At 47.0% G+C, this 25,264-nt stretch overlaps 1 protein-coding gene across 3 annotated transcripts in view; it reads left to right on the top strand.

The window, feature by feature from the left end:
* The window catches only part of LOC119964354 (interferon-induced protein 44-like), a 42,621-nt gene extending 25,192 nt beyond the window's left edge, over window positions 1–17,429 (top strand). For 2 of the 3 annotated variants that reach the window (XM_038793726.1, XM_038793725.1), the window contains exons 5-8: window positions 3,155–3,307; window positions 10,032–10,203; window positions 11,606–11,706; window positions 16,153–17,428. In XM_038793726.1, coding sequence (XP_038649654.1) covers window positions 3,155–3,307; window positions 10,032–10,203; window positions 11,606–11,706; window positions 16,153–16,380 — 654 coding nt within the window. In that variant the 3' untranslated portion in view covers window positions 16,381–17,428. Of the gene's footprint in view, window positions 1–3,154; window positions 3,308–10,031; window positions 10,204–11,605; window positions 11,707–16,150 lie in introns of all 3 variants that reach the window. The other variant, XM_038793727.1, reaches the window with a different exon arrangement.
* Window positions 17,430–25,264: the final 7,835 nt, after the last annotated feature.

Genomic DNA, 25,264 nt, shown 5'->3' with positions numbered 1-25,264 from the left:
GACATCGGGCAACGGAGAATCCCGACGCAGAACTTTTCCGAAATCAGAATAGGACAGTTTGACCCCACTGTGACTATGGTTCCCAATTTTGGCATCCAATGGATGTGAGGGATAAGGTTCAAGGCGGTAGTGGTTGGGGAGGTGGGAATGGAGGGGTGGGCTGAGGGTTACATGTCAGTGCTGGAACAAAGGCCCTGGTAAGTGTGAGCTCAGGTTTTACAAAATGGCTTTTTGTTTATTCAGGGGTTGAGGCCGTCGCTGGCTGTGTCAGCATTTATTGCCCACCCCGAACTGCCCTTGAAATGAATGGTTCGCTCTGTCCCTTCTGGGTTAACTACGTTGCTGTGGGTCTGGAGTCACATGTAGGCCAGACCAGGCAAGGGTGGCAGATACCTATTCCTAAAGGACATTACTGAACCAGATGGTTTTTTACAACAGTCAGCAATGGTTTCATTGCCATCAGGAGACTCTTCACAGAATCAAAGAAATATAGTGCCTAAAGGGCCATTCGGCCCATCGAGTCTGCACTGACACGTAAAAAAACCCTGATCTACTGACTCAATCCCATTTGCCAGCGCTTGGCCCATAGCCTTGAAGGTTATGACGTGCCAAGTGCTCATCCAGGTACTTTTTAAAGGATGTGAGGCAACCCGCCTCTACCACCCTCCCAGGCAGGGCTTTCCAGACGGTCACTGCCCTCTGGATAAAAAAGTTTTCCCTCCCATTCCCCCTAAACCTCCTGCCCCTCACCTTGAACTTGAACGTCATGACTGCCCCTTTAACTAAGGGGAACAGCTGCTCCCTATCTACCCTGTCCATGCCCCTCATAATCTTGTCCACCTCGATCAAGTCGCCCCCTCAGTCCTCCCTGCTCCAACTAACACAATCCAAGGATATCCAACCTCTCTTCATAACTTAAATGTTCCGTCCCAGGCAACATCCTGGTGAATCGCCTCTGCACCCCCTCCAGGATAATCACACCCTTCGTATATTGTGGTGACCAGAATTGCACACAGTACTCCAGCTGTGACCTCACCAAAGTTCTATACAACTCCTAACATCACCTCCCTGCTTTTGTAATATATGCCTCGATTGATAAAGGCATGGACCTTTCCCACCCTATTAACCTGCCTTCTGCCTTCAAAGATCTATGACAAAAATCACAAGCTCCCTTTGTTCTTTGAAACCTCCCATGTCATGCTGTTCATTGAATACTTCCTGGTCAAATTAGTCTTTCCAAAAACCTCAAACTTTTCAGGGTTAATATTGTTAATATTATTATTGGTAATTATTTTTATATCTCTGTGAATTACGCACATATTTGCTCCTCAATTTCCCGCTGACAATAATAAACAGCTAACAATGTTGCTGCCCCCTTTTTTATTCCTAAGGTCAACCCACAAAGCTTCATTTGATACCACAATGCCATGACCTCCCCACTGCCTCTTCAGAGCACAAAACAGGGAGTCGTTGTAAATGGTTATTTGAGGATTGCTTTATTTAACACGCTAATATAAGAGGAGGCGGTGATGTAGTGGCAATACCACTGGATAGTAATCCAGAGATCCTGGGAACATGGGGCGGAATTCTCCGACCCCCCGCAGGGTCGGGGAATCGCCCGGGCCCTTCGTAAATCCCGCCCCCGCCGTGGCCGGAATTCTCTGCCACTCGGGAATCGGCGGGGGCGGGAAACGCGCCCCGCCGCGGCGATTCTCCGGCCTGCGATGGGCCGAAGTCCCACCGCTGTCAGGCCTCTCCCACCGACGTGGTTTAAACCATCTCTGTGCCGTTGGGAACAGGCGGCGCGAGAGGGCCCTGGGGTCCGGGAGGGGGGGTGCGGGGGTGATCGAACCCCGGGAGGTGCCCCCACAGTGGCCTGGCCCGCGATCGGGGCCCACCGATCGTCGGGCGGGCCTGTGCTGTGGGGCACTCTTTTTCTTCTGCCACAGCCTCCACCATGGCGGAGGCGGAAGAGATCCCCCTACCGCGCATGCGCCAGTGGTGACGTCAGCGTCGGAGTGGCTCCTGCTCCGCCGACTGGCGCCAACGGCCTTTGGCGTCACACCGATCGGCGTCGGGGCTGGCCGAAAGGCCTTCGCCGGTCGGCTTGACGCCAAAGGCCGTTGGCGCCAGTCGGTGGAGCGGGAGCCACTCCGGCGCGGGCCTCGCCCCACTAAACGTGCGGAGAATTCCGCACCTTTGGGGAGGCCCGACGCCGGAGTGGTTGGCGCCACTCCGCTACGCTGGGACCCCCCGCCCTGCCGGGTAGGGGAGAATACCGCCCATGGATTCAAATCCGACCAATTGAAATTTGAATGCAATGGGGTAAAAAGCTCTTCTCAGGATCAGCAACCAAGAGACTATTGTCGATTGTTGTAAAAACCTATCTGGTTCATTAATCTCCTTTCGAGTGGGAAATCTGCTCTGAAGTAAAGAAAGAACGTTGGCTTGGATATTGGAATATGGAGCAAAAGCTGTTGAACCTGCAGGTGTAACGAACAATGAGATGGTACCAATTGACTGCCGTGGCAGATGGAAATTAAATCACAGACCTGTGAAGTAATACATTCTTGGCAGAAGATATGGGGAGAGACATTTTTGTGCGTTTGTATGTTTCTCTCTGTTGTTGCCTCATTGATGGAGTTAGAAAGAGAGCGATGCTGCTAGTCCCTCATGGACTATGCTTATTAATTGTCCACAATTACCAGGATGGTATAAGGCAAATGAGATGCATTTTTAAAAATAATCTTTATTAGTGTCACAAGTGGGCTTACATTAACACTGCAATGAAGTTACTGTGAAAATCCCCTAGTCGCCACATTCCGGCGCCTGTTCAGGTACACGGAGGGAGAATTCAGAATGCCCAATTCATCTAACAAGCACGTTTTTCGGGACTTGTGGGAGGAAACCGGAGCGTCCGGAGGAAACCCACACAGACACGGGGAGAACGTGCAGACTCCACACAGGCAGTGACCCAAGCCAGGAATCGAACGCGGGTCCCTGGCGCTGTGAAGCAACAGTGTTAACCACTGTGATACCGTGCCTCCCATTTGCTGAGATATTTTCCATTTTCCACATTTGCTTGTTTTACGGTTGGAAGTGATTTCATTTTGACAGTGCGGCCTAACCCCCTGGTATCTTTGTTTAACTGCAGTACTCCACATACTCCCTCAGAGAGGGAAAGGATGATGCGACTTTGCCTCTTATTCTATGTGATACAATGGGAATTTCAGAAGGCACAGAATCGGGGATACACAGTGATGATATTATCAGCATCATCAAAGGACACGTTCCTAAAAGATATCAGGTATGCTGTTATAAATGTTAACATATTTGATTAGCTATTTGTTTTTCCATGCACCACTCTGGCTAAACAAGTAAATAGTCTGATCTTAGGATACTGTGTTGCTGCTCTATGACTTGAGAGGTATAAGAGAAAGCACAGTATTGTCTATGCTCTAGTTAAGGGCTTGTTCATATGTTAAATGTGGGTGCAAACTTGTTCAAAGTGATTTACAGCAGACAGTGTTGTGTGTCACTACCACTGTGCTCAATGGCTTAGATTTCGAACAGATCCAGCAACTCAAGACTGGGCATCCATGAGGCGCTGGGGGCCATCAGCAGAATTGTGCTCAACAACAATCTGTAACCACATGGCCCGGAATATCCCCCACTCTACCATTACCACCCAGCCAGGGCATCAACCCTGGTTCAATGAAGACTGCAGGATTGGATTTATTGTCACGTGTACCGAGATACAGTGAAAAGTATTTTTCTGCGTGCAGCTCAAACAGATCATTTAGTACATTAAAAGAAAAGAAAGTGCATAATAGGATAACACAAGGTACACAATGTAAATACCTAGACACCAGCATTGGGTGAAGTATACAGGAGTATAGTATTAATCAGGAAGGTCCTTAAGAGGGTTGTTTAAGAGTCTGGTACCAGTGGGGAACAAGCTGTTTTTGGCTCTGTTCATGCCTGTTCTGCCTTTTGTATCTCCTGCCCGATGGAAGAAGTTGGAAGAGTGAGTAAGCCGGGTGGGAGAGATCTTTGATTATGTTGCCCCCTTTCCCAGGCAGGGGGAGGCATAGATAGAGTCAATGGATGGGAGGCGGGTCTGTGAGATGGACTGGGCAGTGTTTACGACTCTCTGAAGTTTCTTGCGGTCTTGATTCAAGCAGTTGCCATACCAGGCTGTGATGCAGCCAGATAGGATGCTTTCTCTGGTGCACCTGTAAAGGTTGGTAAGAGTCAGTGTCGACATGCCAAATTAATTAGTTTCCTGAAGAAGTAAAGGCGCTGTTGTGCTTTCTTGGTGGTAGCGTAGACGTGGGTGGGCCAGGACAGATCTTTAATGATGTGCACACCTAGGAATTTGAAGCTGTCAGCCATCTCCACCTCGGCCCCGTTGATGCTGACAGGGGTGTGGTACAGTACTTTGCTTCCTGAAGTCAATGACCAGCTCTTTAGTTCTTGAGGTGAGGATGGCATGTCCAGGAACAACACCAGGCATACCAAGAAATGGATATCAATTTGGCGAAGCTACAAGATAGGACTACTTGCGGGCCAAACGCAAGTGATCGACAGCTAAGCAAGTCCACAATCAACAGATCGGATTTTAGCTCTGTAGTCCTGCCACATCCATTTGTGAATTGTGGTGGACAATTAAAGAACTCCCCAAAAGAGGAGGTTCCATAAATATCCATATCCTCAATGATGGAGGAGCCCTGCACACCTGTGCAAAAGACAAGGCTGAAACATTCGCAACAATCTTGAGCCAGAAGTGCCGAGTGGATGATCCACCTCGGTCTCCCCTGGAGGACCCCAGCATCACAGATGTCCGTCTTAGGTAAATTGAATCACTCCACATGATATCAAGAAACAGTTGAAAGCACTGGATATTGCAAAGGCAACGAACCCTGACAATATTCAGCAACAGTACTGAAGACTCGTGTTTCAGAACTTGCTGCACCCTTAGTCAAATTATTTCAGTTCAGCTACAACACTGGCATCTACCCAACAATATGGAAAGTTGCCCAGGTGTGTCCTGTACACAAGAAACAGGACACATCCAATTACCATCCCATTACTCTACTCTCGATCGCAGTAAAGTGATGGAAGGGGTCATCAACATTCTATCAAGTGGCACTTACTCAGCATAAAACCTGCTTACAGACACTCAGTTTGGGGTCCACCAGGGTCACTCAGCTCCTGACCTCATTACAGCCTGATTCAAACATGGACAAAAGAGCCGAATGCCAGAGGTGAGGTGAGAGTGACTGCTCTTGACATCAAAGAACAAAAAAAAGTACAGCACAGGAACAGGCCTTTCGGCCCTCCAAGCCTGTGCCAACCATGCTGCTCGTCTAAACTAAAACCTTCTACAATTCCGGGCTCTGTATCCCTCTATTCCCATCCTATTCATATGTTTGTCAAGACACCCCTTAAACGTCACCATCGTACCTGCTTCCACCGCCTCCTCTGGCAGCGAGTTCCAGGCACCTACTGCCCTCTGTGTAAAAATCTTCCCTTGCACATCCCCTCTAAACTTTGCCCCTCGTTCCTCAAACCTATGTCCCCTAGTTAATGACTCTTCCACCCTGGGATAAAGCTTCTGACTATCCACTCTTTCCATGCCCCTCATCATTTTGTAGACTTCTATCAGGTCGCCCCTCAACCTCCGTCATTCAAATGTGAACAAACCGAGTTTATCCAACCTTTCATAGCTAATATGCTCCATACCAGGCAACATCCTGGTAAACCTCTTCTATACCCTCTCCAAAGCCTCCACATCCTTCTGGTAGTGCGGCGACCAGAATTGAACACTATACTGTAAGTGTGGCCTAACTAAGTTTCTATATTGCTGCAACATGACTTGCCAGTTTTTATACTCAATGCCCCTGCCAATGAAGGCTAGCATGCCCTATGCCATCTTGACTACCTTCTCCACCTGTGTTGCCACTTTCAGTGTCCTGTGGACCCGTACACCCAGATCCTTCGGCCTGTCAATACTCTTACAGGTTCTGCATTTATTGTACATTTCCCACCTTTATTAGACCTTCCAAAATGCATTACCTGACATTCGTCCGGATTAAACTCCATCTGCCATCTCTCCGCCAAGTTGCTCAATGATCGATACCCTACTGTGTTCTCTGACAGTCATCAGCGCTATCCGCAATTCCACCAACCTTTGTGTCGTCTGCAAACTTACTAATTAGACCAGTTACATTTTCCTCCAAATCTTTTATATATACTACGAACAGCAAAAGACCCAGCACTGATCCCGGCGGAACACCGGGATCATCCGATTCCGATTATCCGATTATCCGATTCTGGGGTTATGTCCCCACGCCAACATGGTAACGGTGATGTTTTGGGGCACAACAAATGAGACAAAACGGCCTCCGATTCCCCGTTTTGCTGGGGGCCAGCAGGATGGCAGCGTATTGCACCCTGCTCAAGGTGCCGATATTCCCCGGAAAATTGCCGGGTCCGTGGCCGCTCATACTGGGGGCTAGCACGGTCCTCGCCGCTCCAGCTGCTGACCTGGCGCAAACTCGGCGCCGCGTGGTCCGCGCATGTGCGGTGTCTCCGTTCTCCGCGCCGACCCCGATGCGACAAGGGCCAGGCCACATCGGAGGCTCCCCCCAGGGTCGGATCCCTCCTCTCACCCTCACTCCCCCCCCCCCACAGGCCGCCCCAGACACTTCCACTCCAACGTCCCGCCGGCTGAGAGCAGGTGTGAACAGCGCCGGCGGGACTCGGGTCTTTTGACACGGCATCTTGGCCCATCCTGGGCTGAGAATTTCAGGAGGGGCCCCGTAGAGCGGACCCCGGCCAGCGCCGCACTAACCACGTCGGCGCCAATGACGCTGTTTGTCCTCTCTGCGGAGAATCGCGTCCCGGCATCGGGGCGGCGTGGCGCGATCCGCGCAGGTTGCGGAGATTCTCCGGCCAGCCCCGGGCTGAGAGAATCCCGCCCCCTATCTCGAAGAATCCTCTCCAATAATTTCCCTACCGTCACATAAGGATCACCGGCCTGTAATTTCCTAGATTATCCTTGCTACCCTTCTTAAACAAAGGAACAATATTCTCCAGTCCTCTGGGTCCTCAACTATAGCCAGTGAAGATACATAAATTTCTGTCATGGCCCAAGCAATTTCCTCCCTTGCCTCCTTCAGTATTCTGGGGTAGATCCTTTTTGGCCCTGGGGACTTATCTACCTTGATGTTTTTCAAGGCGGCCAACACTTCCTCCTTTTTGATCTCAACGTGACCCAAACTATCTACACGCCCTTCCCCAGACTCATCATCCACCAAGCCCTTCTCTTTGGTGAATACTCTTGCAAATTACTCATTCACTGCCTCACCCATTCCCTCTGGTTCCACGCATAGATTCCTTTCCCTGTCCTTGAGTGGGCCAGCCCTTTCCCTGGCTACCCTCTTGCTCTTTATATACGTGTAAAAAGCCTTGGGATTTTCCTTAATCCTGTTTGCCAATGACTTTTCGTGACGCCTTTAAGCCCTCCTGACTCTGCTTAAGTTCCTTCCTACTTTCTTTTTATTCCTCATGGGCTTTGTCTGTTCCCAGCCTTCTAGCCCTCACAAATGCTTCCTTTTTCTTTTGGACTAGACTCACAATATCCCTCAAGGCATCAAAGAGCCCGAGCAAAACTTGAACTCCATGGGAATATAAGAAGAAAACTCCACATTCCCTAATCCCTTCAGAAAACTGAAATCTTTCATTCCTGGTATCATAGAATTATAGAATTTACAGTGCAGAAGGAGGCCATTCGGCCCATCGAGTCTGCACCGGCCCTTGGAAAGAATGTGCAGACTCCACACAGTGACCCAGCCGGAATCGAACCTGGGACCCTGAAGCTGTGAAACAACTGTGCTAACCACTGTGCTACCGTGTAGTTTGAGGGTGCCTGAAAGAGCCTTTTAGTCCAGCAATGGGCTCCTCCCACACTGCCTCTAACTCCTCCCCTTCAGATTCTTTTCCAGTTTCAACTTTGAATTGCGCAATACCTTTGGGGCTTCAAGGTGCTGATGCTGCATTTTTACTTTGAGACCAGATTTAACCATCCCCTTGTCAGTTGCGGGCTCCCTCCATTCTCCCTGGAAGCTCTTGATGTGCAGATTGACCACTTTCCAGTTATCCTCCAGCCTCCCCCACTAACCCTCAATCCAATTGTCATCGTGGTGGTCATTCCTACCCTCACTCCTGAACCCATCATTGATGGTGTCCCCATTGTCCACGTGGGCCTCACCTCTACCCATCCTGACACTGTACACTGTGGTATTATCATAAATGTAAGAACTGCAAGGGTTAATGAAATATCTAGATCAACCATAAGAGGGAGCTAAAGTTCCAATTATATAAGACATTGATGTTAAGCCTTGTGGGGGAGAGAAGGAAGGAGGTAGCTAGAGCGTAGACTGAAGAAAAGATAGTGTGAGTAAGAGCAGATCATAGTTTATAATAGTACAGAGATTAGTTGTAGATTATTTGTTAATTATCAACTATATTATTTAGGAGTATGTGTCAAATCCAAATTAATAGTGTTAATAAATTTGTAGCTTTATTCAAGTTAAAGCTATTTTTGTGGCCTTTGTGAACACTACATCAACCATCCTGAATTTCGCAACACTAAGAACACCACATACACATGGTCTCACAAAGAGGAGAACCCCAAATAAACTTTGAATACCCCACACCCCTTTATTACCTTTTCCCCAATTACCGACTGCAGATGCCTCCATGAACCATGACCATCCCGTTTGCATCTCAGCATTGAACCAGACAGCCCCACTGTCACAGTTTGTTTCACAAAGAACATGTCTTGCCTTAAACCAATTGGACACACAGGCCTTTTAAAAAACTATTCATTTGTGGGATGTTGACGTTGATGTGTTGGGTATGCTGGGTCTACGAGGACTGCGTTTACTGTAGCAGTGAGAGAGACAGGCTTCCAACACTTGGAGAAACGCAACTCTATTTTATTGAACACTTAACTATATTACATGCTGTAACTGTGGGTTGACACTATGCTGAGTTGACTGGAGACCTGAGGCTAACCTGACCAGACTATCTTACTACCACTTGGTGTTTGTTCTAGTTGCTGCTCACCAGCTCTGACTGTCTCAGAGGCTGGATCCCGAGAGAGCAGGAAAACTAGTGCCCTCTGGCTTTATAGTGGTCGTGTCCTGTCTGGTGATTGGCTGCTGTGTTCTGTGTGTTCACTGGTCATCCTGTGTGTCAATCACCGCCTGTCTGCACTCCATTATATACCTGGATGTATATTATGACAGACGTAGCTGGCTAAGACAGCATTTATTGCCCATCCCTAAATCCCTTGTGGACATGCTGTGGGGAGTCAGGAGGTGGGTTACTCACCGCAGGATTCCTTGCCTCTGACCTGCTCTTGTAGCCACAGACCAGGATTCTCCAGTCCCCCACCTGCAGGTTTCACCGCGGCACGCCGTGCGCAGAGACGGGATTCTCCCACCGATGGGAAGGGCTGGAAAATCGCACCCTAGGTATTCCGTGGTGAATGGTTGACCTCCTCACACCCCACAGCCTGCTCACCATCTGCAAGACACAAGTCAGGTGTGACATAGACATAGACAGAATTTACAGTGCAATGATGGAACACTCTCCACTAGCTTGAACGGGTCCAATGCAACAACAGTCAAGAAATTCAACACCATCCAGGACAAAGCAGCTCATTTGATTGGCACCCCACCCACTGGCTTAAATACCTATTTCTTCAGCCTCCAGTTAAGAGTGGCTGCAGTGTGCACAGTTCAGAGGGTGCACTGTAGCAAGTCACCAAGGCTTCTCCAGCAGCAACTCTATAATGTGTGACTTCCACCACCTAGAAGGTGCATGGGAGCACTATCACCTCCTCGTGGTTCAGGAAAAATGCCGCATTGAGAGAAACTGGGATAGATCATGTATGCCAGCCTCGCCACCGATGCCAAAATCCGGAGAATTATTTTAACATGGGGTTCTTTACCTTGCAGTTTAACACAGCTTCTCCAATTCAAACTGATGCAAAAGACTACATTAAATCAGCAACTATTGGCCAGAGGATTCACTGTGTTGTTTATGCGATCGATGCAAGCAAATCCACCCTGCTCTCCCCTGAAATGGAAAAGAAAATGTGTGTCATTCGATCACAGATTGATGACCTGGGTGAGTATAATCCTGAATTGTCTGAGAAGCAGAAGGTGGACCAAGTGCAGCCGGTGATCCGGCTCACCAATCACAGATATCACTTCGTTATTCCGATTATTCACAAAGTTTTTCCCATGCTTTGCCTGACTGCATCTAGCATGCATTGTCATATTTAAGCTAGAACACTTCATCCCATTTGGATATTTCACACGTTAAAAATCAGAAAGGAAGTCAATAATTTCCTTTGGTTTCTCCTGACCTTGCACGGGAGTTGGTATTTATAAGCAGCTGCAAACCTATAAAGACATGTTCCTGTCAATTACAAGTACCGAGACATGCGTATGAACAACAATTAGGCTTTTCAGTGTTAAAGGGATGGGATCTGGTAACACACGGATTCACCTTTACAGTAAAATAATTCATCAAATGTTGTATGGTATGATACTGCTCGCCTTCTCTTGTGAATTAATGGGTGAATTCTTCCGAGTCCCACGGAGATGGGTTTAGAGGTCCAGGGGCAAAATTGGGATATCTTGTACGAGCCAGCTTCCCCTCGCACTCCTGCCTCTGTGAAACCTTGCCCTCCGACAACGAGGGTGACGAATTAGCACCAATTAAGTGACAACTTGGGCAAACTGGTGATGCTGCCAGGAGCTTCCAAAAGGTGGGCAGGCAGGATGTGGCGATCAAAGTCTGTCAGGTTCCTGGAGAGAACCAGGCCAGGGGCCAGCAAGACCTATTTTATTTCACTCCCCTTGGAACCGCAGAGCCATGCCTGCAACAACAGGTCATGATGTCATCACAATGTAACCAATCTTCAGTGGACGCCTCTGCAAGTGAGGCTGCCAGATACCCACAGTCTCAGGCAAGCCAATTGATCCTCTCTCTTTGCTGGTTTCCCCTTAATAATCGCCCATCGCTAGGTAGACTCAGGTCCCATCGGGGTCAAAATACGCACAGAGCCCCAACTAAAACTTCAGAATCTTCCACGTGGGCAGCACGGTAGCACAGTGGTTAGCACAGTCGCTTCACAGCTCCAGGGTCCCAGGTTCGATTCCTGACTTGGGTCACTGTCTGTGCGGTGTCTGCCCGTTCTCCCCGTGTCTGCGTGGGTTTCCTCCGGGTGCTCCGGTTTCCTCCCACAGTCCAAAGATGCGCAGGTTAGGTGGATTGGCCACGATAAATTGCCCTTAGCGTCCAAAAAGTTTAGGAGGAGTTACCGGGTTATGGAGATAGGGTGGCGGCGTGGGCCTAAGTAGGGTGCTCTTTCCAAGGGCCGGTGCAGACTCGATGGGCCGAATGGCCTCCCTGTGCACTGTAAATTCTATGTTCTATGTCCACAGGGAGAAGATCCTGCATATTGTGAGCGATGTCATGGAGATCTGCTAAAATAAAATTAATGCTTTGTTTTATACTCCAGAGATACCACAGATTGTTTTATTAACAAAAGTGGATGAAGCATGTCCGTTGGTTCGGGAAGATGTTAAAAATGTCTATTTGAGCAAACTCATTGAAAAAAAGGTACAAGTTCTACTATACTGTAATTCTCAATAGCTTCAGCATTCACAATGTGGACTTGCTGGTGTTCAAGGTAAGAATTTGGGGTTTCTTTCTTTTGAATAAAAATATAAGTGTGATGTCAGATGAAAATAAGTGGCTGGTGAGTATTCCCCTTTATTTCAATTTTGACTTGGGCATTGATTTAAACTAGGAAATTAAGACATTAATTTGGGGTAATTAAAATTGAATTAACACAAAGAGTGTTAGTACAGAGTAGCTTCACCAGAATGCAGACTTGACTGGAGTGTGTAAATTTGGTGAAGGTTGGGGGTGATCACCCAGTCTGCGTCCAGACTCCCCAGTACAGAGCATTCCGACATTTCCATGCCGACATCCTGATCCACTCCGCTATCACCCTTTATGCTCTGCCCTCTTCCAAAGGGACCTTTCCACAAAAGCGCAGAAGATGTAATCTCTGTCCTTTACCTCCTGTCTCATTGTCTGAGGCCCCATACTCCTTCCAAGAGAAGGTTTACATGCAGTTCTTTCAATTTATTCTATGATATTCGCTACTCACAAAATGGTCTCTTCTACGCTGGGGAGAACCAATGCAGATTGGTGACCACTTTGTGGAATACCTCCCTTCAGTCCACAAACATGACCCTGAAACCTTTGGTGGCCTGCCACTTTAATTCTCCACCTTGCCCTTTCTGCCGATGCTGCCAGACCTGCTGAGCATTAGTTTCCAGCATTTTATTCCTCCATCATCATCCCTTGACGTCATTCCTACCAGTTGGACAGACCCAGTAAAAGTGGCAGACTGGTGGCATCCAGTCGGGAGAGAGTTGCCTTGGGAGTTCTCAACAGTGACTATGGGCCCGATAAATTATTACAGCATTAGGTCAAACAAAGGAACTGAAATATCCTACTGATTTCCACTACTGCATCCCCAGACCACGTCCCTCTTCCCCTACCCGGTCTGCCTACTGCTGATGACAGATCCACAGCAAGGAGGTTGACCCTTAACTTCCCTCGGAAATGGCCGAGCAAGACATTCGGTTGTATCAAACTGCGACAGGATACACTCTGCTCCGGACTTCATTGCAGTATTTGTCCAAACATGGACAAAATAACGGAATTCCAAAGATGAGATGACAGTGGCAGATGACATCAAGGCAGCATTTGACCAAGTGTGACATCAAGGAGCCCGAGCAAACCCATAGTCAATAGGAATTGGGGCAAAACTCTCCACTGACTGGAGTCATACCTCACAGAAAGCAAGATGGTTTTGGTTGTTGAAGGACAGTCATAGCCTCTGCCGCAAAATATATCGAAGGTTGTGTGGAAAATCCCGCCCACAGTATTTACATTGCTGGCCCATTTATGTTTCTGGACAATGGTAACCTCCAGGAACTTGAGAGTGGGGTATTCAGTAGTGGTTATGCCATTGAATGTCAAGGGCAGGTGGATAGATTCTCTCTTGTTGGAGATGATCACTGCCTGGTACTTGTGAGGCACGGATGCTGTTAGCAAGCCCCTCCTAGCCACACACCATCCTGACTTGGAAACATATCGCCGTCCCTTCACTGTTGCTGGGTCAAAATCGAGCAACACCCTTTCTGATGGACCAACACCAGGTCGACTGAAATTGTAGTGATCCTCGCCTGAGCCTGTACAGAAGGGGCTGATGGGAAATGGAAGTACCACCAGGGGGCAGCACGGGGACATATAAGAGTGACGCCGAAGGCCCGCCCTCGCCCACTTTGGCTGGAGAGGCGGTGGAGCAGGACAGGGACGGAAGTTGAGCTCAGGGCTGTGAGTGTGGTCAGGCCTAGTTGCAGAGCATTGAAAAGCAGTATCTTTACAAGTGCTATTCTGTAAGTAAAAGCTAACAAAGTCATTTATTGTGGAGCACAATAAACCATCCTTCAACTGCTGAACGACTTCTAGCATTCTTTTAAGAAACATAACAACTACCACCTTCTCGAAATAAATTAAGGGCGGGCAATAACTGATGGTTTTTCCAATGACAATCAGTGATGGGTGAATAACTTAAAAAGCAGTCCACCGGGTCGCGTTGGATGAAAGGTTTCTGTCTTGCACTCCCTTGAATGTGGTCACCAAGCAGCAAGGCTACACAGCTCAGCACACAGAGGTGAGGTGCGAAGGGAACAATTGGTGTCTCTGTGCATGGGAAACAGAGGGATCCAGGGAATAGGAAACCCCTGACTTTCTGAAAGTACACAGTCAATGCAGCAGCCCTCTGATCGCAAACAGAAAAGGGTCATTTCGCAATCAGTGATTATTGTAAAAACTTCAGGAGTAGACAGGTATATTCCTGGAATGGGCAGGCAGATGGAAAACAAAGAACAAGAACAAAGAAAAGTACAGCACAGGAACAGGCCCTTCAGCCCTCCAAGCCTGTGCCGACCATGCTGCCCGTCTAAACTAAAATCTTCTACACTTCCGGGGTCCGTATCCCTCTATTCCCATCCTATTCATGTATTTGTCAAGATGCCCCTTAAACGTCACTATCGTCCCTGCTTCCACCACCTCCCCCGGCAGTAAGTTCCAGGCACCCACTACCCTCTGTGTAAAAAAAACTTCCCTCGTACATCTCCGCTAAACCTTGCCCCTCGCACCTTAAATCTATGCCCCCTAGTAATTGACCCCTCTACCCTGGGAAAAAGTCTCTGACTATCCACTCTGTCTGTGCCCTTCATAATTTTGTAGACATCACTCAAGTCACCCCTCAACCTCTGACGTTCCAGTGAGAACAAACCGAGTTTATTCAACCGCTCCTCATAGCTAATGCCCTCCATACCAGGCAACATCCTTGTAAATCTCTTCTGCACCCTCTCTAAAGCCTCCACAACCCTCTGTTAGTGCGGCGACCAGAATTGAACACTGTATTCCAAGTGTGCCCTAACTAAGGTTCTATACAGCTGCAACATGACTTGCCAATTTTTATACTCAATACCCCAGCCAATGAAGGTGGTCTTGAGGTCTGGTGGTCTGATGAGCAAGTTTGCAGATGATACTAAGATTGGTGGAGTTGCAGATAGCGAGGCGGACTGTCAGAGAATACAACAAAATATAGATAGATTGGAGAGTTGGGCAGAGAAATGGCAGATGGAGTTCAATCCAGGCAAATGCGAGGTAATGCATTTTGGAAGATCTAATTCAAGAGCGGACTGTACGTTCAATGGAAGAGTCCTGGGGAAAATTGATGCACAGAGAGATCTGGGCGTTCAGGTCCATTGTACCCTGAAGGTGGCAACGCAGGTCGATAGAGTGGCCAAGAAGGCATACAGCATGCTTGCCTTCATTGGACAGGGTATTGAGTAAAAGAGTCGGCAGGTCATGTTACAGTTGTATCGGACTTTGGTTAGGCCACATTTGGAATACTGCGTGCAGTTCTGGTCGCCACATTACCAGAAGGATGTGGATGCTTTAGAGAGGGTGCAGAGGAGGTTCACCAGGATGTTGCCTGGTATGGAGGGTGCTAGCTATGAAGAAAGGTTGAGTAGATTAGGATTTTTTTCATTGGAAAGACGGAGGTTGAGGGGAGACCTGATTGAGGTCTACAAAATTATGAGAGGTATTCTGAGAGGTACCTCCCCCTTCTTTATGCCGACATGTCCTAGAGTATTTAAACATCCATCCCTAGCCTCAACATCCGTCATGTCACTCTCCTTGGTGAATACCGATGCCAAGTACTCACTAAGAATCTCACCCATTTCCTCTGACTCCACGCATAAATTCCCTCTTTTGTCTTTGAGTGGGCCAATCCTTTCTCTAGTTACCCTCTTGCTCCTTACATACGAATAAAAGGCTTTGGGATTTTCCTTAACCCTGTTAGCCAAAGATATTTCATGACCCCTTTTAGCCCTCTTTATTGCACGAGGAAAGTAATTTGGCCAAAAAAGGTAAAGATAAGAGGAGTTTTAAAAGGGGATTTCAATTTGATGGAAAATGAATTCGGAGAGGCGATTTCCTCTGGTGGGAGAGTCTGCAACAAGAAGATGGAAATTAAAAGAATGTGATCAGAGGGCAGGAAAAGTTCCTTTGCACAGAATGTGGAATATATTGGCAGATGCAGTCTTTTTCAACTTTTATTGTAAAATTGGATAAGTATTTGCAGCAGACGAAGGTGCAGGAGTGAAGTGGGAGAGCGGGGTTAATTTTGGATTGATGCAGCTGTGGGGAAAGAGGAGACAGTGGGGATTAATGTTGGATTGTGCTAGTGAAGATTCAATGGACTGAATGGCCTGCGACTGTGCTGTAAATCTCTGTGGCTGTAACCTCTATGGCTGTTTGGGGAGTACAGTTAGTTGGGATATAAGGAAAAGGTGGGTAATGAGGTTAAACCACGACTATACTCCTTGCGATAGGGATTAACTGAATGATCCAAATACCCTTCTTGTGCTGCTGTATCCTTAATAAGCTGTATTCATTTTTTCCCAGGTGCGGGAAGTGGAAAAACAACTGAGTCTTCCAGCTTTGTGCATATTCCCTGTGAAAAACTATTGCTCGGATCTTGAACTTGCTGACAATACAAACGTTTTACTGCTGTCTGCTGTGGTACGGATGCTGCAATCCGCTAACGATTATCTTGAGAATCTGGATGAGGATTTACCTGGATCTATCCCTCTTGCGCGTGAAAGTTACGAAATAGGTTCACCGCGTGTCTGAGTGAATTCAAAGACGTTAAATGATCATTTTCCTCTTTGTTACCTGTGACCTCACAGGTTTGAATAAAACAGTTTAAAAATACTTTATCACAGTAGGATACTGAAGCCTGCTCACGTTGTACTACTGTTAAGTTGCCTTCATATTGTGGCAATAGTAACCGTTAGATTTTGCTTCTGAATATAATGTCCACAAAATTGTTGAATTGAGACCGAGTTTGAAGCAATACTCCGTTTAATTTGTAATTCCATTCCAGCCTGGGCTGATTAATAATTTGAGAGATTGCTAATTGGTTGATAAAGAGTTCTGCGGGGTGAAACACCTGGGAACACATCTGCCTTTTGCCAAGCCAGTGATTGGAAAGGATTCATAGAATCGCTGCAGTGTAGAAGGAGGCCATTTGGCCCATCGGGTCTGCACCGACCCTTGGAAAGAGCACCCTACCTAGGCCCACGCCCCCACCCTATCCCCGTAACTCAGTAACCCCACCTAACCTTTAGGACACGGTTAGCGTGACCAATCCACCTAACCTGCACGTCTTTGGACTGTGGGAGGAAGCCAGAGCACCCGGAGGAAATTCATGGAGACACGGGGAGAACGTGCAAGCTCCACATGGGCAGTCTCCCGAGGCCGGAATTGAACCCGGGTCCCTGGAGTTGTGAGGCAGCAGTGCTAACCACCGTGCCGCCCGTACGAAATGATCCGTTTCGTATCATCAGGAGTTGTCCGATAAAATAGCAACTACAACAATGAAACCTATTGTGGAGTTGTTCTTGTCTCCCGAAAAATAAACCGATAAAATTAATTAAGCTAAATAGAATTCTCCTATGCTGTTGTAATACGAAATACAGAAATACCTGCAATTCAACATGGTTGTAAGATAAAGATATTAAAATGGTTGCTGGAATTTGCAATGTCTTAAGGCGCTGAGCTCAGAATGGTAATTGCAATGTTTGAATATTTTGACTAAACCTACAGGGTTTTGTCGTCTGTCTCACTTCTTTGGTGTATGTTTATTAATGTATCCAAAATAAATCTGTCACTTCTGACATTCAGTGGCCACCAGCTCAGTTAATTCAAGGAGTGAATTGTAAGTAAGGACACACCTTGCCACCAATAGGAAGCAAATTATTCGCTCCGCAGAAGCATCCGGAAACAATGGTTAGGATCTTACAATTGAACTCCTTTCAAAGCAAAATCTGGGAAAGATTAAATAACGAGAGGCCACTTGGTTGTATTTAAGTCATTTTTATTTACTGTCCCATTGATTTGAGGACGGTGTTTACTCAGGGTCGCGGGTTTCCGCCACAGGCCTTCATGTGACTGAACAGGCCGATTCCCAACCTGTGGATCTTTGGACCTTACCTCAAGATCATGGAATCCGGAGGATTTGCTTCCTTATCTTTCCCACTGTGCCGCTGCCCTGCCTGATCAGCGAGATGTTGGGGATTAAAGCGGGAAGCAGCTTTATGGGCAAGTTGTCTCTGTTCTGAACAATTGGTGGCAAACCCCTCTTGCCTTTAATTCATATTTAATATTTCCTCAGTGTAAAAGATTAGAAACTTGCTGCCAGTGGATATATTGTTTTTGGTCTGAAAACAGAAAATGCTGGAAAATCTCAGGAGGTCTGGCAGTATCTGTGGAGGGAGAAATAGGGTTCACATTTTGAGTCCAATATGACTCTTATAACAGTCCCAGATGAGTGTGATAACTGGACGGAAAGATCCCAGAATGGAACCCTCAACAGACCGTTCATTATATTAAATTTTTTAATAAAACATCGAGGAACGGAGTCACAAGACTGCTAATTCATTTCAACAACAAGGAAAAAAACATTTATTAAACCTGAAAAGTCAGATTATTATACAATCCTTTACTCCCCCTCAGCTTAAACAGATTCAAAGATTAACATGCACTACAGAGTACACCTTAAGCTACAGTGGTCTCATTAATGCAAAGTCCTTTTCAAGTACACAAGATGACTGGTCAAATATACACTCTCCACTCTGAACCTAGGTTAGTGTCTGTGCATTTCTCTTCCGAATCTCCCCCCCCCCCCCCCCCCCCCCCCCCCCGATTGTCACTGGTGAGTTTCCAAACTCCACTTCCACATATGTGCTTTAAAATTTTCTCTCATAATAATGTGTTCCCTTGGCTGTTTGCATTCCGTAATTCCGGCCAGGTTTTAGAGATGATGCTTTAACCTCAGCTTTCGCTCCACTTTGAACAGTGAACCCAGTCCAGGATTTTACACTATCCCCATTTTGGTTTCCTTTGTCTTAACTGCCTTTGCACTAATTCGGGATTCACTGATTGCCATAGTTGCTTCAACTCATGTTCCACAGGCTGTGATAACATCTCACAAACTTGAAAATCATTTCAGATATCTCTGTAGCATCTCAGCCTTCTTCTCAGCTCTGTCTGTCTTTACTGAACAGTGCTCTGTTCTCGTACCTTTAACCTCCGACTTCTTGGAAACTTCTCTTCATTTCTCTCATTTTCTTAACTAGCTGCTCTTCAGATCTCTGCACTTGGATTCTTAATCATTAGTCCATGGTATGGCTTTTCTTCTAGGGAAGCTGAGAGAGATGTTCCCCCTTTAGCCTTCTAATCCAACTGCTTTAAGCAGAGCTGTGAGGGCTGCCTTCCCTCTCACTACATATCTTCAACTGCAATCAAATCAGCAAAACTAAAAATTAAAAGCTCCTCTCCCTTGCCAGGCCTCAGTTGCTAAGCAACAGCATATCCTTCTCTAGGCTTTTATCTGCTCTTTATGTTGCAATCCTCTACCAGCACAATAAAATCACAGTTGAAAGTTCACCAATTGTCACACATACAAACACCTTTGTCCAGCATGAATCTAACTATAGGTTTTACAGAAATATTAAATTAAACTCACTTAAAACTATATCTTATTTCTAATGTTTACCAGTATTAAAACTACCTGTTTTTCCAGCACTTCTTTGGAAGGTCAGGCATAGGTTGGAGGTCAGAAGAGATTAAATGCCAAAGATTTCATGCACACAAGACAAAGGGTAAATTATTTGAGCTCTTATGGTCCCCAATCTATCCATGTTGATTTTTCCTCCACCTGTACCACCTCGCATCTCCTCTTTCAACATAAAAATCATTGCATTACACCCTCTCTTCAGCTATGAAGAAGAGTCACAGGGGCTCTTTCCCCCCCCCCCTCTTCATCGATACTGCCACACCCGATGAACTATTCTCGCATTTTCTGTCTGTGTTTCAGATTTCCAGCATCCGCAGTATCTTGCGTTTCTGAATTCTCCGGGGTGAACTGTCAAATTAATTCTCTGGTGCACGATTCTCTGTGTCTGGCACAGTAAAAAAAGAGACTTGCAAGTATAAGGAGCAGTGGACATCTAAAAAGCTCCTTTCAGCCAATGAAGTACTTTTAATGTACAGTCGCTGATTTATGATTTCCCTTGCGACAAACAACAACATTCCGTTTGCCTTCCTCATCACTTGCTGTACCTGGGAACCATCTGTTACAACCTGCATGGTTCTCAGGGGATAGGGAAGCTCCACTACCCCGTTGACCTTGCAGAATTTGCAGAATTTGAGCTCCCCCTTCACAATGTTCGCATTTGTATAAATAGAGTCGGACAGTACGGCACCAACTAGAGAAGATCCAGTTGGGAACTGCTGGAGCTGTACGTAACAGTGAGGTGTAAAATAAAGTAATGTGGGCATCGCTGGTTAGGCCAGCATTTATTTCCCATCCATTGTTGCCCTTCAGAAGGTGGTGGTCAGCTGCCTTCTTGAACCCCTGCAGTCCTTGAAGCGTAGGTACACCAACTGCGCTGTTAGGGAGGGAGTTCCAGGATTTTGGCCTAGTGACAGTGAAGGAACAGCCGATATATTTCCAAGTCAGGGTGGTAGGTGACTTGGAGGGGAACCTCCAGGTGGTGGGGTTCCCAGGTATGTGCTGCTTTTGACCTGCTAGATGGCAATGGTCGTAGGTTTGGAAGGTGCTGTTGAAGGAACCTCGCAAGTTACTGCAGCGCATCTTGTAGATGGTACACACGGCTGCCACTGTTTGTCGGTGGTGGAGGGTTTGAATGTTTGTGGAAGGAGGAGCAATCAAGCGGAGCTGCTTTGACCTGGATGGTGTTGAGATTCTTGAGTGTTGGATCTGCACTCATCCAGGCAAGTGGAGAGTATTCCATCACACTCCTGACTTGCGCCTTGGAGATGGTGGACAGGCGATGGGGGGGGGGGGGGGGGGGGGGGGTCAGGAGGTGAGTTACTTGCCGTAGGATTCCTAGCCTTTGACCTTCCCTGGTAGCCACAGTATTAATGTGGCTAGTCCAGTTCAGTTTATGATCAATGGCAACCCCCAGGATGTTGATTGCGGGAGATTCAGCGATGGTAAAACCATTGAATGTTTTCGACCAACTCAGTGTGGATTCTTCATTGCCCCTTACAAATCCGACCTTTTGTAATTCTTGAACTCCCAGCTCCCTTTGTACCTCAGAGTTCAGTAATCAATCTCCATTTTAATAATCTGTTGCTTTTAAATTCCTGTCAAAGTGGACAATTTCACATCTTCCCCCGCTATACGCCCTCTGCCAATTGTTTGCCCACCCACTTAACCTCTCTCTGCAGGGCTCCTGATGCATCTGTCACCGAACCCCTGGAACACTCCATTTGTCACATTCTGCAAATCTGAAAATCCTTCACTCATAATAAAAAATACGCTGGGTAAACCCAATAGGCCTCGCAGAATCTGTGGAGAGAGAAACAGAGTTAACGTTTCTGACCTCAATGGTCTTTTCCAGAAAGTTAACACATTGGGCTACAACGGCTCAAGAAGGCAGTTCACCACCACCTTCTCAAAGTCAATTAGGGATCGGTATTAAATGGGCTGGTTTAGCTCACTCGGCTAAATCGCTGGCTTTTAAAGCAGGCCAGCAGCATGGTTCGATTCCCATACCAGCCTCCCCGAACAGGTGCCGGAATGTGGCGACTAGGGGCTTTTCACAGTAACTTCATTGAAGCTTACTCGTGACAAAAAGTGATTTTCTTTTCATTTTCAAATGCTGGCCGAGCTTGTGAGGCCCACTTCTCATTAATGACTTAAAAAAATAAACCCGCATCCAAATATATATATTAAACTTATATACTTGACTTAAAATTCACATGTGCTCCACACTTTGTTTTGATTTCAGTGGTGTATATTGTTCCTTCTTGATATTCCCATCTCTGGTTTAGTCTCTGATTTGTTGCACTCTGCTGACATCTGGTGGCCAGGCCCCCAAAATGCTCTTCTCTTCCCGTGTGCCTTGAGCAGGACGTGAAGGTGTTGCTTTTGCCCCGATACTGCTGCTCTTGTCCCCTTCTCAGTGGTAGAGGTCACAGACAACAAAGGTGGAGAAATGTCGCTAAGTTGCTACCATGAATCCCGTAGATCAGAGATTCTTCAATCCTCTAATTCTGAGCCCCTCTCCCGTGTAATAGCAAGCAGATTTCTGCATAAAAATTGGCAACATGATTTATTATCGTATTTAGTTTTAATTACTCCATGTGAAACCTGTTGTTGGAGCTGGGCAGCAGCTCGAGGCTCGAAGTTGTGAATCTTCATGTTCCTTTGGTCACTGGCTGGAGAAAATGACCCTGACACGCAGGCACAGTTTGATACATTAATTGCAGACACCCAGTTGATGTGCCCTGTGTAATGTTCTCCGTCTGCACGGATGGCAAAGTCATTGTAGTTGAAGTGAATAGAGAACATACGGCTTTGTGAATGAACACAACTAATTAATTAACCAAAACACTAAAGGGTTTCTATGATATCTACTCAGATTACAGTTGGATATGGTGGCTAAATGCAAACAACTATAATTATTATTAATTACTGCTGACTCAGGAGCTGCTCGATAAGTAACTTCACTTCATGCCTGCTATCCAGGTTCTGCGTCCCATGTGGGTGTCTTCCAGTGACGTTCTCCTGTCACCACGCCACCTGTGGTCAGATGATAGAATACGTCCTGTCTCACATGTGGCCCCCTTCCAGTGACGTTCTCCTGTCACCACGCCACCTGTGGTCGGATGATAGAATACGTCCTGTCTCACATGTGGCCCCCTTCCAGCAATGTTCTCCAGTCACCACGCCACCTGTGGTTGGATGATAGACTACGTCCTGTCTCACATGTGGCCCCCTTCCAGCAATGTTCTCCAGTCACCACGCCACCTGTGGTCAGATGATAGAATACTAATCTATACATATAGGCACTAATGTTTATATGCGGCTTGGTTATTGTGTTATATACACAAATTATATTCTACATGTCATTCCACCCTGTTGTAGACCATATGCAATGCAGCCATATGTGTCAGCGATCGATGGAATGGATATTTTGGCAAGGGCGCTGCTTGCATTTCTCTAGCTTGGTGGTGGCAAAGCACTCGAGTGTTGTCCGAACACCCATCACGGTGTCTTTTACTTATTCATCCGTGGGATGTGGGCATCACTGCTAAGGCCAGTATTTCTACCCATCCTTAATTGCCCTTGACAAGAGGATACTGCGTCACCTTCTTGAATTGCTGTAGTTCATCTAGTCCATTAGTTAGGCGACCCTGCTACGATGAAGGAACAGGGGTACATTTCCAATTCCGAATTGTTTGCAGCTCGGAGGCGAATCTTGTTGTGTGACGGGGCACAGAGCCACCAAAAGCTCGGGGCACGGGTGAGCGGCCTGGCAGCGCTCCACCACCCAGAAAATAGAAAGTTCACCACAAGAGGAACAGAGGAGGGGTTCTCTACAAGGTGGAGGCTGTTCATTGACTTATTGGAGGAACAGTAGCATGTCAGTGCGGTAGGTGTTTTTTTATGTTCTGTTTAGGTATGGGAGTGTTGGGTTTAAAAGGAGGGGTGGTGGGGGTGGGATGGACTATTAGGGAGGTTGGGGTTTCTGGGGAAGTGGGGTGACCTCACGGTGCTGAGGACCCGGGTTCAATCCCCGCCCAGTAAATCTGTGAGATTTAGTGCGTAACTTGTAGTTTATGCTGACTGACATTTGGCGGTTAATTCATATTTAATTTCTGCTGATTTTGACTTGATTGCTGAAGTGAAAGTTTAAATAAGTGAAATCCTGTCCATTGGTTTTCCCGCTTGGGTCATTCGATAAATTTGGCTCTTTGGCCTGTTGGTTTCCATGGCAATTACACAGTTGAAGGCAGTTTAATTTAGAATACAAGTAGTTTCACTGTGCGATAAGCAAGTTCAATAGTAACGAGCTTCTGTTTTTATATTGTGTGGTGGATCTGGATTTTGTTTATTGTCACGTGTACCCAGGCACAGTGAAAAATATTGTTCTGCGAGCAGCTCAAACAGATGGTGAAAATAAAATAAAATAAAAAGAAAATACACAATAGGGCAACACAAGGTCTACAATGTAAATGCATAGATACCGGCATCGGGTGAACTATACAGGAGTGTAGTATTAATCAGGTCAGTCCATAAGAGGGTCGTTTAAGAGTCTGGTAACAGCGGGGAAGAAGCTGTTTTTGAATCTATTTGTGCGTGTTCTTGGGCTTCTCTACCTCCTGCCTGGTAAGATTCTTGCCATAATGCTGTTTCTCTGCCAGCTTTCTCCCTTCCCCCTTTACTTGAAGTGGCAGAGGCGTGGCTGGAGGGTAGCCCATCAGCTTCCAAATGCTCTCTGGAACCTGACCAAGTGCCCATTGCCAGCCTAGATGGTAAACCTTGGCAGGAGGTTCCAAAGCCAAGGAGGAAATTGTTCCGAAGATCATTGAACGCACGCACACTTCCACACAGAAAAAACGCACACACCAGACACGCACTCACAGATACGGACGGACAGACACAGAAACAGATACGAACACACAGACACACACACACACTGATGTGCACAAACAGAGACAGTCAGGCACACACAGTCAGGCACACACAGGCACACACACAGACACACACACAGTCAGACACACGCAGACATGCACACACACACAGACACACAGTCACAGATACATAGGCAGACAGTCACACACATAGGAGGCAGACACATACACACAGACACACACACACGGACACGCACACTGACACACTCGCGCCAACAGGTGTCACAGAGTTACAGTCAGACCATTGTCAGACTCTCCAACTTTCCCCTCACTGGCGAAGGAGCACCAATCTCAGTTGTAACATCCATCATTGTTACCCTTGACACCGTGAATACAGCTTGTCAGGTCCCTCCGGTAACTCAGATCCGTGTGTGTGTGGGGTCTCTTGCAATTGAGTCATAGGGTTTTACAGCACAACAAAAAAAGCCCTTCGGCCCATCATGTGTGTGCTGGCCAACAAGCACCTATCCCTTAAAATCCCATTTCCCAACACTGGCTCCGAAACCTTGCATGCGATGGCGTTTTAAATGCTCATCTAAATACTTCTCCAGTGTTGTGAGGGCTCCCACCTCTATCATCCTTTCAGGCAGCAAGTTCCAGATTCCCACCACCCTCTGGGTAAATACGTTTTCCCTCAAATCCCCTCTAAATCCCCTGTCACTTACCTTAAATATATGCTCCCTGGTTATTGACCCCTCTACTAAGAGGAAAAGTTCCTTTCTATCCACCCGATCTATGCCCCTCATAATTGTGTACACCTCATTCAGGTCCCCCCCGAAGCCCCCTCTGCTCCAGAGAAAACAACCCCAGTCTATCCAGCCCCTCTTGTTAGCTGAAACGCCCCAGCCCAGGCAACATCCGGGTGAATCTCCTCTGCACCCTCTCCAGTGCAATCACTTCCTGTAGTGCGGTGATCGGAACTGCACACAGCGCTCCAGCTGTGGTCTAACGAGCATTTGGTACAGCTCCATTAGAGGCTCCTTGCCCTTGTTTTCTATGCCTCAGC

The sequence above is a fragment of the Scyliorhinus canicula genome, chromosome 4, assembly GCF_902713615.1.
Source record: "Scyliorhinus canicula chromosome 4, sScyCan1.1, whole genome shotgun sequence".
NCBI lineage: Eukaryota > Metazoa > Chordata > Chondrichthyes > Carcharhiniformes > Scyliorhinidae > Scyliorhinus > Scyliorhinus canicula.
Note: the sequence above shows the minus strand (reverse complement) of the source record. Positions and strands in the feature narration are given on the sequence as shown.